We start from the raw sequence: 17,695 nt of genomic DNA, 5'->3' as shown, positions 1-17,695 counted from the left end.
TAAATTTCCATATGATTTATTGTTGTTCCTTGTACATAAGAAACAGTAATATACAACTTACACTGCTTTAGAATGTAAAATGGATAAAAATGTGTACAAAAGAAGCACATTCCTAGAAAAGTATTGGCAAATAGTAAAAACAGGGAGAGGGTAACAAGCAAAAAACAAATCAACAAAACAAAAAGAAAAACGAACAATTCTTCAATTCAGTGTGCAAACATTTTATAAAAATAGAAATACTAACTCTACAGGCAGTATTTCCTGATAAATTATTTAAATAGCATATCTACACAATCTGAGATATCTATTCCAATGGCAATGAGAAAATAATTTATAAAAATAAAGCAATGGTATACAAGATGATAGAAAAACACAACTTTCAGAAAATGTATTTAACATTTCAATGCTATTTCCTTATTGGGAATACTTTTCTGTGAAGAATTTTTATACTATGTACAACATTGACTTTTTTTTTTTTTTTTTTTAGGTACTACAGTAGCTTTAAGTTTGTTAGACACTTAAACTCTTTTCTGCTTGATCCAAAAAATTCTTTACTCAGTCACACAACAAATGAGGTAATATTTGTATACAAGTTTCACCTTTGTCATTTTTTTCTTTTGGAAAAAGGCAAAAATAATAAATGTAGATGCTTTTCATCTCCCTGGAAATAGGCACAAGGGATGGAGCAAAACAGTATTAAAGCCCTCCTGGCTTTCTTTGCAAACTAAAAACACTTGCAAATGGACAACCAAATAATTCCACCTGAAAAAATAAAGGAAAAAAGAAGAATCCCAAATCATTCAGTCTAAGCACAAAACGAAGAGCAGCTTGCTGTGCTGATTTCCTTGTGCCATTCCTATGAAAGTTTTGCTGATCAATCTCAACTACCAGCTCTCAAACACTTTCCATATGAAACCTAGATTCCAGGTAGAACAGAGTTAATAAATAATCTGTATTTACAATCTTACAGTCATGAAGACTTGTAGCAAAGATGATATTATGCTTCTTCCTGTTCCATGAATAGTCTTTCAGACAGATCCTCCAGAATAAGTAAAAAATAAATATTTTACATTGTAAAATGTTTGTAAAAAAAAAAAACAAAAAAAAAACAAACACCAAACTACAGTCCAAAAGAGAAAAATTGGAAAACTCCATGATATTCAGGAAAAAAGAGAGAAAAGGAATGTCTTAGTTGATAATTTTGTGCCTTTCTAACCATAAAAATACAAGCACGGCTACCTTTCCCTTGGGAGGTAGCCCAGTGCTCACTGAGATGGTAGGTTTTCTTATTTCCCTGCTACATCTGCACAAGCTACGTCTGGAATACAACTGACAATTTCAATATAACCAGGCCGTGGCAGCCAGCACTGCCTTGTGCTGGTTTAGTTCTGACTCCCTGTTCTGGTTGCTACAGGTGATGTGTAAGGGGTGGAAATCCGGGAGGAAGTCCACAAGCCAGTCTTTTCCTTCCTTCCCTGCTTCTATTTAAGTGCCTATTTACGTGGGTCAATCAGCTAACGTGGGTCAGCATCATGAAATCCATCAACAGTCTTTCCCCTGAAAATGATTTAGTACCGAAAATGTAACAGTCCCTCCATGTTTTCTTCATACAATCGTCTCTTGGGTATGCGCCCTCCCCTTAGGGCTTCGGCCCCGCCCCCCCCATTCCCAAGGGAGTAGGTCAGGGCTGGTTTTGTTTGTCAATTCTAGCGAGTCCTCCCTTCTCTCACACGCCTGAAAACGCTTTGGAGTCCACTGCTCAGAGCTGGCCTCACAATCGCCCTCTGCCCTGACAAAAGCAGAGTGGGACAGGCACCTTCCAACCGAAGCAAGTGATTTTTGATTTTTCAAAAGCCAACCAAAGTCATTGTTTATATCCTTGGAAGATTCTTCTCATTCAGAGGCTGAATGCTGAGTCTGATTTGGAAAACTGCATTTTCTTGAGGCAAGTCACATGTTCTAAGAGTCCACACTGATGCAAGCAGAGAGCAAAGGCAGGCAGGGAGGAGTGATCCTGGGGTTTTTCTTAAGCCCATGGTTCCAGAAGGTGCAATACCAGCAATGGTTATGATCAGTCTTTTCATCAACAGTTTGATGATTAGGAATCTGTTAAATAAATAGACAAACAAATACATAAACAAACTAATTGATCAAGGCATTGTCATCTTAATATCCCTTAATACATTAACAACCTAGGCATAGCTCTACTTTTATAATGTCAAAAGCATATTTTAAGATTGTCAGCTTATATAATTACACATTAGTGTGTTGGAACATGGTTGCTAGGAGATTGACACTGCATAACCTTCTAGAAAGTGTGCTGTGCTTTCTAAGTCTTTCAGTGTTAAAACTCTAGGGAGTTTTATTTTAAAACTTAAGACTCAAAGATTACACCATAAGTTAAATATTGAGGAATAGCAACCATATATTTTTACTGTGCTTCATCTTGTTGGCTCCAAGCTTGGCCCAGTAAACGTTTATTAAGTACCTGTTTTGTAGGAGACCCAATGCTAGGCTCAATGAGAGCTTAAGTAACCATTAAATGAAAAAGAATGGAGAAAAAGAGAGCAAAGGTTAGTAGTGAAAATTAATTTAACATGCCAGTATGAAGGCAATACTCCTTTCCCTTCCTTTCCAAGAGGGAAAGGTTCTGAAAGACAACCTGGGCCATAATGGCATGAATAAAACTAAGTGGTGTGCAAGACATGGAAATGTAAAATTTTAAAAACTTTTAGGTATTATTGCTGGGGTCTGAACTGTACAGGAGCTTGTCTGCAGTTTACTTTGCGCTGGCTATGAGGAGGACAGAGATTGCTAAATTAAAATGGTTCACAAGGACTCAGGACTTCATAAGCCACAGTTCATAGGCACTATTTCATTTTTTATCCTATGCCTTCAACAGCAAAATATAAATAACCCTTTCTCTAAAATAGCCTTTAAATCAGCCTCTCCCATGATTGGCATTCTTGGTATTGGTCTGAACTAGGGATGTCAAATGTATATTCACTGTCATTTTGCTCCTACCTCTGCATTCATATTTCAGGTCAGAGAAGAACACCATTTCTTGAGAGAAGACGAACAACCCTAGCCTACCGCCAGCATAGGTTTTGTCATAAATGGGTCCTGAGTCGGCCATGATTTTCTTCCCTTCATACATCACCACTCTGCAGGAAAAAGGAAGTCGCGTTAGTGACACCCTTGCTTTTTGGTCCTCTCCTTCTCTCCCGTCAGTGTGACTTAAGTGAAATTTAATCAGAGCAATCTTACCTAATGAAACCCGTCTTTGGCCTGTGGCTCAGACGCCATCTGTAGGCGGTGAAATCTTTCCAGCCTATGTGACGAGGGTCATGCCACAGCGTGCGTACCTGGAGGAAAAGGAAACGAAAAGGTTGAAACAGGCTCATTATGAGATTTATATTTCATTCCGTGAGAAACGGTGCTTGAAAGGTACAGAGTTGACCTAAATTAGAGGGCTGCAATGTAGGATTTTTTCCCGAAGGCCTTTTTCATTAGATGTGTAGCCTTGAATGTACATATAAAGCAGAGAGAAGAGAAATTTTTGTTTGTTTGAAGAGGCTAAAACTGCCTTTGGATTTGAAGTGGGCTCCCCTCTCAGACCCTAGGATGTTTTTTCAAAGCAGAACTTAACGCTGCAGTTGGTGAGCGGGGAACGTGACATCTAAGATTCCCTGTTAGGAGGCTTGGCCAAAGCACAGCATCCCTTGTGCTGGTCTAGCACCTCTCCCCCTTCTGCAGGGTGTTGTTCTCACCTGGCCAGGGGTGTTTCCTGTGTGCCACAGGGCATTCCGCAGGTGCTCGCCAGGCCCCGTGGTGGAGTTCACGACCTTCACAGAAAGGCCGGAGTATCCCTGAGCCCTTGTGGGGTTGGTGTCCCAGTAGGACTGAGTGACTTGCTTCCACATCACAACGTAGAAGCGGCTGCTGGACTGGTAGCCAAAGACAAATCCGGCATAGTCATCATCCCTTTCGGTGTTGATGAAGAAGGTGCCACTGAAGTCCACAGCGTTAAACTCATCATAACCTGGAAGAGGAGGCCAGACCCAGGTTAAAACCCGCAGCCTTCAGGAGGTTCTCTGTTACATTCCTAGGCATTTTTAGCACCCATGGGGACACACACAACTGCCAGCTTTTATATTTGCTTCTTTCTCCTCTATGCATTGGCCTTTCGTTAGAAGAACTCACTACTCACCTACAGCAAGTCCAGGATCACAGTTGACAGTCTGGACGAGTTCTTTACCCTGATGGCGTACAACCCAGTTAGGGTCATTTTGGGATGTCCCTTTGGGATCTAGAGGAATCATCTGGAATCGGCGGAAATCGGTCTCACTGATATCAACGTTTTCGGGACAGATGTCATCGATGTCTGGCACATTGTCCTGGTCAAAATCATCTTTGCAAGCATCACCTCGACCATCACCTGAGGCCAAAAAGGCAAGAGTTCAGTGAAATTCTGAAATAACCGTGACTGGTGCCAGAAATTCAGTGTCTTCTCAAAGCTGAACATTTGGTCTTTTCATCCTTAAATGCATTCAGCTTTGTTTTTATTTCCTGAATCCAGACAGCCATGGTTTCAGTGACTCTCTTTAAAAGTGGCCCCAGTGACTCACCATCAGAATCCTTCTGATCAGGATTGGGCACGAGCCTGCAGTTGTCCCTGTCATCAGGAATGCCGTCATTGTCATCGTCATGGTCGCAGGCATCGCCCTTGCCATCCTTGTCATGGTCGGCCTGGTTGGCGTTGGGCACGTAGGGACAGTTGTCCAGGTTGTTCTGGTGGCCGTCTTCATCAATGTCCTGATTGTTGTCACAGGTATCTCCAATGCGGTCCGAGTCAGAGTCGAGCTGAAAGAGACAGAAACAGAGGGTCAATTGGAGTATGAATCATTGATGCTAAAGAGAACTTATGGAAGATTCTCCGGTGTTTGATTCGGCCAGTGAGGTTTGAAGTCTATATGCCACTTCCAAAAGCTAGTCATATTAACAGATTTTAAATGTTTTTCTTCTTGACCCTTGTTTTCATATGACAGTTTTAAAAGGGATATTTGTTTTTTTTTATAGAAAACTGTCTAAATAAAATTAGAAAGCATTAGCTAATCCCCAAGGATGGAATGCCATGTTAACTGCTTATATTTTCATGATAAATGAAATTATTTGAGTACAATTTGTTATTTTCCATTTAAGTTTTCAATTAGGAAATTGTTGACACGTCAATGTCTACTCTAGGTCATTAAATCATGGCAACATGGCACTGCTTTTTATACATACTTGGTAATCCATATAGTGGGATCAATTATTTTCTTCTTTTTTAGGTATTTGGTTTTATATCTCTAGTCCATAATGGTTGTCAGCTGTTGGGTCAGGTAGTCAGAATTCTAAATTTTTTCAAAACTGTATTTCTCAGAGTACTTTTTTACATTATTCAGTGTATATGGGATGCTTAGGGATTATTTATATACAAGTTGAAATTTTTCTTGCCAGTATTTATGCTCTTTGCCATTAAGATTTTTACATGATTCATTAATTGTTATAAACTTTATTATTATCTGAAGAACCAAAAACTCATCCAGGGAGGTTAAACGGCATTGAGGTTTAATTTATAGTAAGATCCAAACTCAAAACAGATGACCCTCAATGCCATTTGATCAGGAAAGCTATCCCAGATCATTCATGCTTTCCCATTATGGCCCCAAAGAGGTTCATCCTGTTGCTTTCTGTTTTAGAGGAGCTCAGATGAACAAACATTAGGAGCTCAGCTGGACTTCTCATTTCTTGAATCTTTTAAAAATATTCCCATTTTTCAAAAGCTGGTTTCTGTGTTTTCAGAACAATGCCTTAACTTTCACAGCTAGAAAATAATGATGAGCAGTTACACAAGAAAAGAAACAAGAAAAGGAACTTGTGCTGGCTGATGTCTATTTGCAGCACTCCCTAGCAGTGCTACGGAGAATTATCTGCTTGCAATGCCAAACACTTGAAGAATGACAAAGAAACAGGGATTTCTCCAGTTTGGGGGAATTATTTTTAGTTTGAATTTCTTGCAGCCAGTTTATATCATTAGCCATGAAAATGGTTGTGTATTGTGCTTAGGGATATTTTCTTCCATCTCTTAGTTTCAAATATGATTAATATTCCCGTAGAGTCGTCAGTCACAGATTTCTGCTTTGTATAATTTATCTTAACAATGGTAGATCCCACTGAGCAAGTCACGTGGGCCTTCTTGTAGAGGACAGGATTGACATTACAAGACTGTCACACTAAAGACTTACGAGACTCTGCGAGGAACTCACGTCAGGCAAACTGCTCACATGAAAATATTACAATTGGCTATGAGAGCACTGAGAGCCATGGTAATGGAAGTGTTTGAACTCTATTTAACTCCTCTAGTTTTTAGAGGCCTAGAAAGGGATATTCTAACACTTTACTGAAAGATTCTGAAAGGAATCCACCGACCTGATCTGGATTGTGTTCCAGGGGGCAGTTGTCACACTGATCTCCAACCCCATCCATGTCAGTGTCTCTCTGGTCCACATTGTAGACATACTGGCAGTTGTCCCGTTCATTGAGGATACCTGCAGAGAACAGGGGACAGGTAAGAGCTGGAATCTCCAGCCTCAGCTATTTCAACCAAATCACACACAGCCAGGGCCGCTCAAGGGTGAGAGCCAAGTGAGAGACACTCGGGCCCGCTGGGGTCAGGGAGTGCCTTACCGTCCCCATCAATGTCTGCTGCGCAGGCGTCTCCTTCCCCATTGTTGTCCGTGTCAGCCTGGTCTGGGTTGTGGTTGTAGGGGCAGTTGTCACAGCGGTCTCCCACGTCATCTCTGTCGTAGTCATACTGGGCTGGGTTGTAATGGAACGGACAGTTGTCCTGCAAAGAGAAGAAGCAGAGCGTTTTACAACACGGTCCATGAAGCCAGCCTCAAACCACATGCAGAATATTTATAAAACTGTGAAAACCTGCAACAATTATTTTCTACTTAGTGGATATACTAATTGAATCCTCTGTAAAATGGTCACTGCAAAAGTTAAAAGCCAGGACATAATGAATGAAAAATGAATTCCTGTTGGTTACGAGTCAGTGAGATGTAAATAGAAACTCAACATCACTGCTCTCAGTGCGCTCAAAGAAAATCTTAATGTGACTTAGAGGAGACATTTGAAACCAATCTGGGGAGCAAAGTGTCATTTGTTCACATATTATAACCTCTTGCTCCAACTGGGGGAAGGGAAGGTTCTGATGAAAAACAAAACCCTCATTTAAAAATTCTCTTGGAAACATCTATGTCCTCGAACTACTGAAACACAACAGATAACTTCTGATGATCCTAGATATCAGTAATTTCATTGAATCTTAAGGTGTTACAGGCTGTTGCTGAATACAAAAGCTGAAAGAGGAGCGGAAAACGTTTTTTACCCTGTCATCTGGAATTTTATCATTGTCATCATCATCGTCACAGGCATCGCCGATTCCGTCCTTGTCATAGTCTTCCTGCCCTGAGTTGGGAAGGTTGGGGCAATTATCCTGGAAAGAGAAGACACATTACAGCTGCAGTTTGCATGCCTTTTGCTTAGCTGAGGCATCAGAGAGTGCACGCAAACACTGTAGATAGAACTGAATGCTGCTCTGTGACAGCATGTATTTTTAATGGGAAGACAAAAAAAACCCTTTTCTTGGGGGATATATATATATATATATATATATATATATACACACACACACACATATATATACACACACACATATATGTATAAATAACATAATTTGTATAAACACTCTAGACTTTGTACACACTGGGAACACAGCCATGCTCTGCTGGTATTTGGTAGAGAAGTGAACATTTTTTTGACAACATAATCGACTGTGGAACACAACTGCCCACAGGGCCTGCTGCCCATTCATGTTCTTGGCACCAAGTGATTTAATATTAATAAGAATTAGGGCTGCTCTGCCTTTGGATGATTTAATCTTTCAGTTTCATTTTCAGACTTTTAAGCATTTAAAATTCCTCAGCCTATTCCCTTGATAAGGGCTTTCTGGAGGTGGGCGAGGAAAGCGGGGGCTACCTTTTTGCAGTGGTAAGTTGCATTGGCCACGCACACCAGGTCCTCGTTGGGCCAGCCGTCCAGGTCTGTGTCCTCCCCACAGATGATGCCATTGCCGGCGTAGCCGGGCTTGCACTCGCAGCGGTACATGGGGTCACTGTAGTGGCTCAGGTAGTTGCACTTGGCATTCTTGTTGCAGTCGTGTGTGCCGTCCGTGCAGGGGTTGCGGGGCTTGCACACCTGAGGGTACAACATCCTGACATTAAGGCAAAGCCTTCGAGAGTCCCCAGACACCACAGAACCAAGAACCCAGATCCCCATTGTCTCTGAACAGACAGAACTCCATGGGAAGAGTGTGGGTCCTCCCCATCCTCCCCTGGGTATGTCCAGGTTACAGGCTAACATGGCTTTTTGTGCGTTTTCCTTGAAATTGCTCAGCACCTAGGCACTTAGAAGTCCATCCACTCACAATTTGTTCCAGAGCAGCATTGTCAGGTGTGATGGACCTGTTTTCCTTGCTGGAGGTACAGTGGATTTTCTAGTCCCATTTCTAAGGGCTAGGTTGTCCACTCACCCCCTTCCCTGTTTTTTGTGAAGGGTGTAAGATGACGTTCCCCCCTTTTGTGGCTCTTTCGCTCAAGGACACCCCTCCTTCACTCCCGTCTGCTAGTCCCCTCTGCTCTACCTGTTTGTTGGTGGTGGCATGTTCCACGCCCCGGCCGAAGGGCTGCGAGCCAGAGAAGCGTGGCGGGCAGGGCAGACAGTTGTAGCCGGGGTCTGTGTTCTCACACCTGTGCTCTCCGTTGTGGTTGAAGCAGGCATCAGGGACTTCTTTGCACTATGGAAGAAATAGCAGTTTGCTTCGTGTTTAGAGAACACTGCCAAAGGAAATGACTAGGACAGGTGAGCTGCTTTCCTAGGTCTGGTAACTCCCAGCTTCTCACCTCATCAACATCTTTGCACCGGATGCCATTTCCGCTGTAGCCTGGGGGACAAGCACCACACTTCCAGCTGCCATCAGGGTAGCTGGTACACTTGACGTCAGCAAAGCAGGGATTGGACAGGCATCCATCTGAGATGAGAGACAGGCAAATGGTGGGTCTCAGTTGCTGCCCAGTAACTGCCATTCTAGACACTTAAACCAGGGTGTAAAATATTGTAGGGTCTAAACAACTGATAGCTTGTTGAGATTATGCTGTCCATCTGGCATTTTAGAGTAATCAAATCACTCAGGACCATTCAAAGCCGAACCCCTGTGAATGCTGACCATGGCATTCAGTGGTTTTGTCCTGGGCTGCATGGCTTACCGATGGGACAGTCCTGCTTGTTGCAGATCTGGTTTTCTGTCACATCACCAATGCAGTCCTTGCCCCCAAACTGGGGTGTGGGGTTGTTGCAGAGCCGACTACGTTTCTGTACCCCTCCTCCACAGGTGACAGAACAGATGTCCCATGGCGACCAAGGTCCCCAGCCTCCATTGACTGTAAGAAAATGAACCACAGGCCAAAGTTAAGGCCGATTTTCAAACGCCTTACCTTCACAGGAGACTCTCCTGAGTTTGTTCATGCCACTCTGACACATGGAAAGAATGTTCTGGAAGAGGGTGAGTCTGAAATTGTTCTTTCTGTTTTCCATTAAAAGAAGCTGCTGTGCTGTGCAGGACTGTGCTTCTATTTGTTTCTCTAGGAAGGAACCTTTCCCCGTCCATGACCCACCGAGCTGGAAGCTGCAGATGCCCGGCAGCCAGCTGGGCAGAGCTGCTGCCGGGTGATGCATGCACTTACTGGGGCAGGCATCTTTCTGGCAGGCTTTGGTCTCCCGAGCTTCGCCCTCACATGGCTTCCCATTCATCTGGGGGCTGGGAGAGTTGCACAACCGGATTCTTGTGATCACACCGTCTCCACATGTTACAGAACAAGACGACCACGGGGACCAGTGGCTCCAGCCGCCATCCTGTTTAACTAAAGGACAAACCAGATGGTTATACGGAGCTTCCCATGAGCCAAGCTCTGTGCTCGTGCCTTTAAATGCATTATCTAAACAAAATCTTCAAACTAGCCCTATCAAGAACTGTTCTTACCCCCGAATTGCAGATGAGGAAAGAGCCTCAGAGAGGGTAAGTTGTGCTCAAGGGTGCACAGATAAGGGGGAGACTTGGGATTAGATCCAGAGGCTAGAACCTGTGCTCTTAACCTCTGTGTTATGGAGCTGCTGTTGGTGACGACAAGGACAGGTCAGTTCTCCACATCCCCAAGCGGCCAAGATACTTACATCTCTTGTCACACTCCTGAATGTGGCAGGTCCGTGTCTGCACGGAGGAGCCCTCGCATCTGTTGTTGAGGCTGTCGCAGGAGCGGCCGCGCTGCTGGATTCCGTTGCCACACGTCACAGAGCAAGAGGTCCACTCAGACCATGGGGACCAGCCATCGTCCGCAGAATCGCTGGCTGCAGAGGACATGGGTGCATTTAGCGTGCAATCATTAAAACAAGCTATTCTTTAGACTGCTCTGCTCAGGACTTTCTTCTTCCCCTGCTAGAGGGTGACAAGCAATGTAGTTGTTAGGCCAGTGGCCAAGGGGTTTATGCCAGGTCATTCTGTGCACAGCCTCGAGTGGTTGCATGCTTTGCCTGGGCTGGTACAGCTGAGCCTTTTCCCAGTGTGTGTTCCTGTTCATCACTCCCTCTCTCCTCCTGTCTGCGTTTCAAATGAGTTTCCCTTTTCTGACTTAAGATATTTCAGTAGGCAGTTCCAGTCCCAGGCTTCCAAAAATACTTGAGTTTTAGGCAACTTACAGGAGTCACTTCTGCCTTTCAGGGGAGCCAGAGACCATGTGTTTGGCAGATGAACTTGAAGGCAGCGGAGTCGCTGTTGGCTGTGGCTCCAGCTCGGTCATGAGGTTAGTCAGTATGTTGCTTCTCTCACCCTAGCATTTGGGACCTTTTCTGCACATTTTCTCAAGAGGAAAGTGCATTTGTTTATCATCTGCCCAGGCACGATGACTACAGTCACGTCTAGCTGTATCTGACGCTAGACAGACAGCTTGTTTTCCCTTGCCATCAGCTGGAAGCTTTCCTAGCAATCCCTGATTCAAGTTCAGAGCTCCGCCAGCCCCCAGCTGGCTTTGTTCCCTTTAACCCACACCTGAAGTGAATGCTGAACAGAAAGTGACATACAAATGATTATGACAGTGCTGATATCACTAACATCTCTGGAGGGGATTGGTTATTCTGAGTTGTGATCAGGGTGTGTAGGTGCAGGGGGTGTGGGAGGTATGGGTGTGAAGGGTGAATGCTACTTTCCCGTCTTATTTATCTTAGTTGTGATGAATCATTTTAATGACTTGTACCTACTATATTGTCTCAGCAAAGTGATTGATTCATACTGGCAACAAAAGCCAGGGATTGGGTACCATGAGACAACACAGTGCCCTATTTCTTTTATGGCCCTGACACTCAAACTGCTGTTTTGCCTTAGGTCTCTTATGTCTGTATACAAAATGGGTAGAACTTTCAGGCCCAATTAAGTCCAATGCTCACACCAAAGCCATCCATTTCTCTGGTGAGCAGATTTTTCTTGACTCCAGGCCACAAGGTCAAATTCTAAAAGCAGTCAACTTTGAGCTATCACTGCTACCGATTCCTCTCTTCTTTCCTCAAAGCATAGCATCATTCTCAATAAGCTATACCAAGATTATTGCCTGTATTATGATCCAGGGGGTAATCAAGTTTAGTCATAATGGCACTTTTGGCTCTCTGCAGCAGACAAGCCATCAGTTAACCAGATGTCACAGCAAGAAACTCAATGAAAAACATCTGATGGAGATGGGGGTGGGGTTCAAGCACTATGTACAGTTGATCCAGTCGCTGAAGCATGATTATGCAGTTTTAAGAACTTACGCCAACACCGCGGGCAGCATTCTCCATCAGGAACTGTGGCATTGGAGCAGGGCATGATAGGGCAGGACACTTTTTTGCAGATGGTAACTGAGTTCTGCAGGGCAAGAGTGAGGGAGAAATGGTTTACTAGGCATCTTGCAAGCCGAAGTTTACATATTGAAACATTTCCAGTACAGGTTGAAACGTGGTCAGGGCTGTAAATGCTCTAGTGGAATGATTTTAATAGAAGATCTGCCTCTGTCCTGTCGGCAGCCACCAGTACTGTAGAGACAGTTCTGGTGCTAGTTACTGGTCACTCCACCCCTTGGAGAGAGCTTTCTTAGTTGCCACTTAGTCACTTTCTCATGCACAGGACAGCGTGAAGAGTTTCTCCAGCGGGAACCACTGAATGTCATGGGTCAGATCTATTACTCTGCATCTAAAAATCAAACTCATGAAACTCAGCCAGGACTTTAAAAGTTTTAAATTATATCTTTATGGGGAAAAGATCAATGAGCATCGTATTTTCTCATGTATAGATCTGGCTTTATATTCTATTGGACAAGAATGGGAATTTAGTAAATTTGACTCCCAAATCCAGCAATCCGTGATTTGTATTTCAGCTTGACTTTGCTCAATGAGTCAGGTAAACCCCTGTCACTCCCCTGCCCCTGGTGTTGCAGGGTGGGCGGGGGGATCCAGAAGGACATACACACTGCAGGCAGTGCCACCTGAGCTAAGTGGACAGCTCTGTCCTAACATGTTGGGCTAAGTGATTTGAACAGCAATCAGTACTGTATGAAAAGAATCTCCGTGTCACAGCTGAATACGAATTAGGGTTGGGGGGAAGAAAGTTCAACTAGGTTTTACTTACCTGACATTCAACACTTAGCCCTTGAACTAAAGCAGGTAAGTTACTGAGATGTTTAAGTAGATATGTTCTTTTAGATACTTAGCCTGGGGTATTATTAAGACTTCGAAAACTCTTGGGCATTTAAAGATTTTATAGATGTCATAACTGCATCTTAAGAAGAAGACACCACTTGGGTTATCAGGCCATGGAACATAAAAAGGGCCTGTGTGGCTATCTGGATCTTTCCCCAGAGATTGTGGCTTCAGATGCACCATCTATTCGTATTTCAGTCTCTCGAGCCCCTTACCTGGCAGCGACACTCAGTGCAGCTGTCCACCGTCCATTCCTCACCATTCCTGTACTGGACTCCATTGTGGTAGCAGAGCGGGGGCCTCCTCAGCTCATTGACCAGCTCTTTGTTCTCTTCAGTCTAAAAGGGGGAGAAAGGTCATTAGCGTCCAGCCTCACTTTCAGTCCCTCAGCATCATCGGTGGTACACGTTCGAGGGCTTGTGCTAGCGGGCGGGGGGCGGAGGCCACTGACCACTTTGCGGATGCTGTCCTGCAGGGTGGTCACGATGGTGCGCAGGCCCCTGAGCTCCAGGACCATGTTGGATAGCTCGTCACAGGAGATGCCACACATGGCTTGCAGATCCTTTGTCTTGTGGCCAATGTAGTTGGTGCGGATGGCAGGGCTGGAACCATTCACCACATTGTTGTCAAGGGTGAGAAGGACACTGGTAGCTGCCGAGGAACAGAGGAACACAATGGGGAAAGTTATAGAGGATCTTCAAGCAGAAGATCTCACCTGCCAGTCCCCAGGGTTCCTAGCTGTAAAAGACATTTCATTTTGGGTGAGGGATGCAGGAGGATGGGATGCATGTGTGTGCTGTTGGAGGTCACCTTTATATACCTCTTAACTATGTTCCCCGGGGTAATTTATGCACAACCACCATTGCATACGTTTCTCAACTTGTTTTGGGTGGAATTGCCCCAGTTTCCCTATATGCCCTAAAAATTGAAGGATACTTACAGCTGGAGCAGCCTTTGTTCCTGAGGATGTCTTCTGGTGTGGTTCCAAAGACAAATCTCACATTCTGCAGCACACCCTGTGGGCAGAGGACACACATTATTTGTAGACGCTTGGTGGGGTGGGGGGCAGGGGTCAGTGGGGGAGACTGTTTATGCTAGGAAAAGCACACAATAGATGTTCTAGAAGTTTCAAAGAACTCCCTTTTAAGATCACCGTGTCAAACTAACACACCAACATGAACTGCCAAACAACTTCAAAAATCTTAACTGTGTCTGGTGCCAAGTCTTCAGTGTTTTACAAAGAATTCAGTTATCAGCCTACTTGGAGACACAGGAAATGGAACCTGATACTGAGACCGGAGGATATAATGATACTCTCCAGTGTCAAAGAGTTAAATGTGGGAGTTTCAAAGCCACAGATACAAAGATCTAGACGTTTAAGCATGGAAGAAGCTGCAGCAGCAAATAGCCACTATTTTAATCTTTTCTTTGAGACCGGTTACATTCCCATGAGGAATCAAATAGCAAAGTGGTATTTATTCTGCTCATAAAAGTACCCACTTCAAGCAATATTGTAATTGCTGGAACACATTTGAAATAAGTTATTTCCTTGAGAAGAGCATAAGGATTATTTAAGGTTTTGAACAGGCTATTATAGGAAAACCATTTCTTGTTTCCTTTAGTGGTTTTCAAAGTCTGGTCCCCAGAACACCAGCGCCAACCTCACCCTGGAACTGGTTAGAAATGCAAATTATCAGGCCCTATCCCAGACCTATTGAATCTGAAACTCGGGGGGTGGGGTGCAGCAGTACCCATTGTAGCAAGTCCTCCGGGTGATTCTGATGCTCCCTGAAGTGTGAGAACTGCTGCTTTAATGCACAGGCAGTATTTCCTCTCCTAGAACCCCTGCCTCTCCTGTGATTGCCCTCCTGGCAGATCAGCTGCCTCTCAGTCGACCCCATGGACCAGGAATTGAAGAGGCCTCACCTGGAAATTGTCATTGACACCTCCTTTGGCAATGCGGAGCCTGGCGATGCTGGCCAGGTCCCTGGTGAAGATGCCTTGGATGGGAGCGTCCAGCTCAGCATTCTCCATCTTCTCACAGTCGATGTACAGCTGGGCCCTGTCCTCCTGTACAAACAGGGTGATGCTCTTCCACTGGCCGGTCGCCAGGAGTGCTTCTTCTACCGACACCACATGCTGCTTCCCCTGCACGGTCAGGCTCAGGTCCAGGGTGCCCGCCTTGCCGTTGGAGACTATGCTGAAGACCTGGCCGGAGTGGTCTTTCCGCTCCACGGCCAGCAGCGTGCCCCGGGTCTTCTTCATTTGCCTCAGGGAGGCCAGGAGGAGGAAACCTTTCTCCGCCCGCACAGCATCCACTAGGTCTTGGAACTTGTCGTCAGGCACAGGGGGAATCAGGTTGGCATCCTCGATGCGGAAAGCTGGGCTGGAAGGGTCAGGACCCTTCACCAGTCGGCGCCCAGAACCCTTGCGGGCAGCCCCCGTGAGTTCAAAGATGTCAAACACGCTGTTGTCTCCCCCAGACTCTAGTAGACAAGAGCAGGACACACGGTGAGCTCTCTGGGCTGGGCCTGGGGTGGGGCTCAGCTCTGGGGTGTGGGGCAGAGGGACAGGGTGAAAGCTCCTGGCAGCCACCGAAAGAGCTGAATAAACACCAGGGTCACAGGGAAGCTGCATCCCGACGTTTGGTCAGGGCTCAGGGGAGAAGCAGCTGGGAGAGGAGTGCATGGGAGGGAGGCACACCTGGGGTAACCAGACCTCCTCCTCTTCCCTCCCCCCTCAAAAGGTATTATACAGACTCACCTGGAATGCGGTTGGAGCCGCACACATGCCACAGGAACAGGACACTGAGTCCCCAGGCCAGCCCCATGGTGGAGCTGTTTGTGCCCAGCAGGGAGCCTGCAGCAAGAAGCACAGAGCCCAGGGTCAGAGGCAGCCAATCAGGGCGGGTGGGCAAAACCTGGCTGGGCTTGGGGCCGGGTCCCTGGGGATCCCCCTTTGGCTCCACGTTTGAGGGAATGAGGGGCAACAGTACTTACTTTGGAGAGGGCAGCAGGAAGAAAACGAGAGAGTTGGGAGGAGATTGTGGGGCAAGACCAACAATCGGGGGGCGGGGGGCTTTTCCTTAAGAAGTTGAGGGTAAACAGCAGCATCAAGAGATATAGTCTGGGGGCCCGGGGGGAGTCTAAACTCTTTTCTAGAGGACTGATAGAAAGGTTTAGGGAAGACGAGGAGAAGAAAATCTTGGGGTGTCCTGGCGAGTTGGTTTGTGAAACCCAGGGCTGGAGAGGATGGCCCTGGAGCCCTTCCATGAGAAGAGTCCCCCAGCGGCTGGGAGGGACAGGATGGGGAAGGCGAAAAGTATGAGATCCGGGGTCCCTGAGGCGCTGAAGCCTGGGAGCTCCAGGTGGATGGCCAGGGCAGCACTGGTCCTCGGCGGCCGCCCAGGGACTCCTTACCTGTGTGGACACGGGTGTAGCGGCCGGGGCCGGCGACGAAGGCGCAACGTCGGGACCGAGCGCTGGAGAAGCGCGGGCAGAGCGGTACGCCCGGAGGCCGAGGGATCGGAGGCTGCGCGGGGAGAGCTCGCCGTGGTGGGCGCTCGGCGGCCGGCGGAGTGCACTGGCTAGCGAGGCAGCGGAGCCGCTCGCTTTTAAAGAGGCGCTCACATTCCTGGGGTTTCCTCTGGCCAATGGGAGGCCGCCGGGCAGGAAGCGGGAGTAGGGGGGGCAGTCTGGGTTCCTCTCTCCGCCCCCCGCTGCCTGGCGCACAACTTTCCAGCTAGAAGGGGAGGGGAGGGGGGGCGGTGGGGGTCGGGCCGAGGAGCACTGGAACTTCTCAGAAAATTAGGTGCCCGCCCACGCGGCCTTGGCGCTCGTGGGCTCGGCACTTTGGCTCTGGCGCCGCGCGGCCCCGTGCGCTCTGTGCGCATCCCGAGCCGACGGGGCTCTGGACACCCACCCAAGACCCTTAGGGGGGCTTTCAGGCAAACCCTTTCCCTTGAATGCCTGCGCGACGGCTGAAGGGTGGACACGAGCCCGTTTGTACGGGAAAAAATGAGCCCGACGGGGTAAATAGGACCATGAGGAAATCAGTTGTTGAAGGAGTTCCCTCTTGGGTACTTGTTGACCCTCGTCCATCCATCCAGGTGGGGTGGGGACCATGGGGCCCACTTGGCGCCGCGCTCCTGCCCTCGCCCCACGCCTGTCCTCCTCCTGACCCCGCCCCGCGAGGGACGTGAGTACGGTGTCGCGCCGGCCAGCAGGGCGGCTACGGTGCTCGGCTTCCCACGGCGCGTCAGGGCATCCTTTCTGCAGCTGCCGGCCCCGGAGTCCCCGGGCAAGTCCCTTCTCCCAGTTGCTGCGGCGCTTCCACGGCTGGCCGCTTGGGGGCGATATGCGAATTCTGATCAAGGGGGTGCGAGCTGACAGCTTCTTTCTAGTCAGGAATGTTAAGGAAACTTACTCTTATCCACTTCCCTCAAGCCAACATTGAAATTGTGTCTTGAAAAACAGTTTTTGTGCCCACTCGTGCTTCTTAACGTGACTCCTGGTTGATTTGCAGCACCATCTGGCTCCAGGGTCTCAAACTATTTACAGAACAGACCCGTAGAGTAATAAATTACCCTCTGCCTATCATTTTATTTCCTTTTTTTTTTTTTTCTTTTTCTCCCTAAACGTTCTTTTCATTTTTCGGCTCCCGAAACCGAGGTGTGGGTTACATTTCTGTGGGTGCACCAAATTGCCATGAGCGCTGCTGCTTAATATGTCTGTCATTGGAAGTGTGGTGTCCAAGCCACCGTCCCAAGCCAGCATGACTCCAGCTGCCTGGAATTCCATTCATCACCTCG

General features: G+C 46.8%; 1 protein-coding gene across 1 annotated transcript; it reads right to left on the bottom strand.

The window, feature by feature from the left end:
* On the bottom strand, positions 1 to 16,488 carry THBS1 (thrombospondin 1). Its single transcript, XM_060096584.1, has 22 exons — positions 16,305 to 16,488; positions 15,649 to 15,744; positions 14,812 to 15,371; positions 13,826 to 13,901; positions 13,337 to 13,536; positions 13,101 to 13,223; positions 11,962 to 12,055; positions 10,336 to 10,509; positions 9,849 to 10,025; positions 9,372 to 9,545; positions 9,009 to 9,136; positions 8,750 to 8,902; positions 8,086 to 8,304; positions 7,436 to 7,543; positions 6,730 to 6,889; positions 6,472 to 6,590; positions 4,629 to 4,863; positions 4,211 to 4,438; positions 3,771 to 4,042; positions 3,268 to 3,365; positions 3,025 to 3,164; positions 1 to 2,106 (listed from the first exon to the last, which is right to left on the bottom strand). Exons 2-22 carry the CDS (start codon positions 15,713 to 15,715, stop codon positions 2,099 to 2,101), a joined length of 3,513 nt encoding a protein of 1,170 aa, XP_059952567.1. The 5' UTR covers positions 15,716 to 15,744; positions 16,305 to 16,488; the 3' UTR covers positions 1 to 2,098.
* Between the last annotated feature and the right edge of the window lie 1,207 nt (positions 16,489 to 17,695).

This window comes from Mesoplodon densirostris, chromosome 4, assembly GCF_025265405.1.
Source record: "Mesoplodon densirostris isolate mMesDen1 chromosome 4, mMesDen1 primary haplotype, whole genome shotgun sequence".
In the NCBI taxonomy this organism is placed as follows: domain Eukaryota; kingdom Metazoa; phylum Chordata; class Mammalia; order Artiodactyla; family Ziphiidae; genus Mesoplodon; species Mesoplodon densirostris.
This window is presented reverse-complemented; position numbering and strand designations above follow the sequence as displayed.

Excerpts from the sequence above, each read along its gene's own strand:
- THBS1 (XM_060096584.1), bottom strand. The coding sequence starts at position 15,715 with ATGGGGCTGGCCTGGGGACTCAGTGTCCTGTTCCTGTGGCATGTGTGC. Across the intron at positions 9,137-9,371 it reads CAAGCAGGACTGTCCCATCG|ATGGATGCCTGTCCAATCCC; the intron begins GTAAGCCATGCA and ends CTCTCATCTCAG. Across the intron at positions 6,591-6,729 it reads AGCAGACATTGATGGGGACG|GTATCCTCAATGAACGGGAC; the intron begins GTAAGGCACTCC and ends TGTTCTCTGCAG.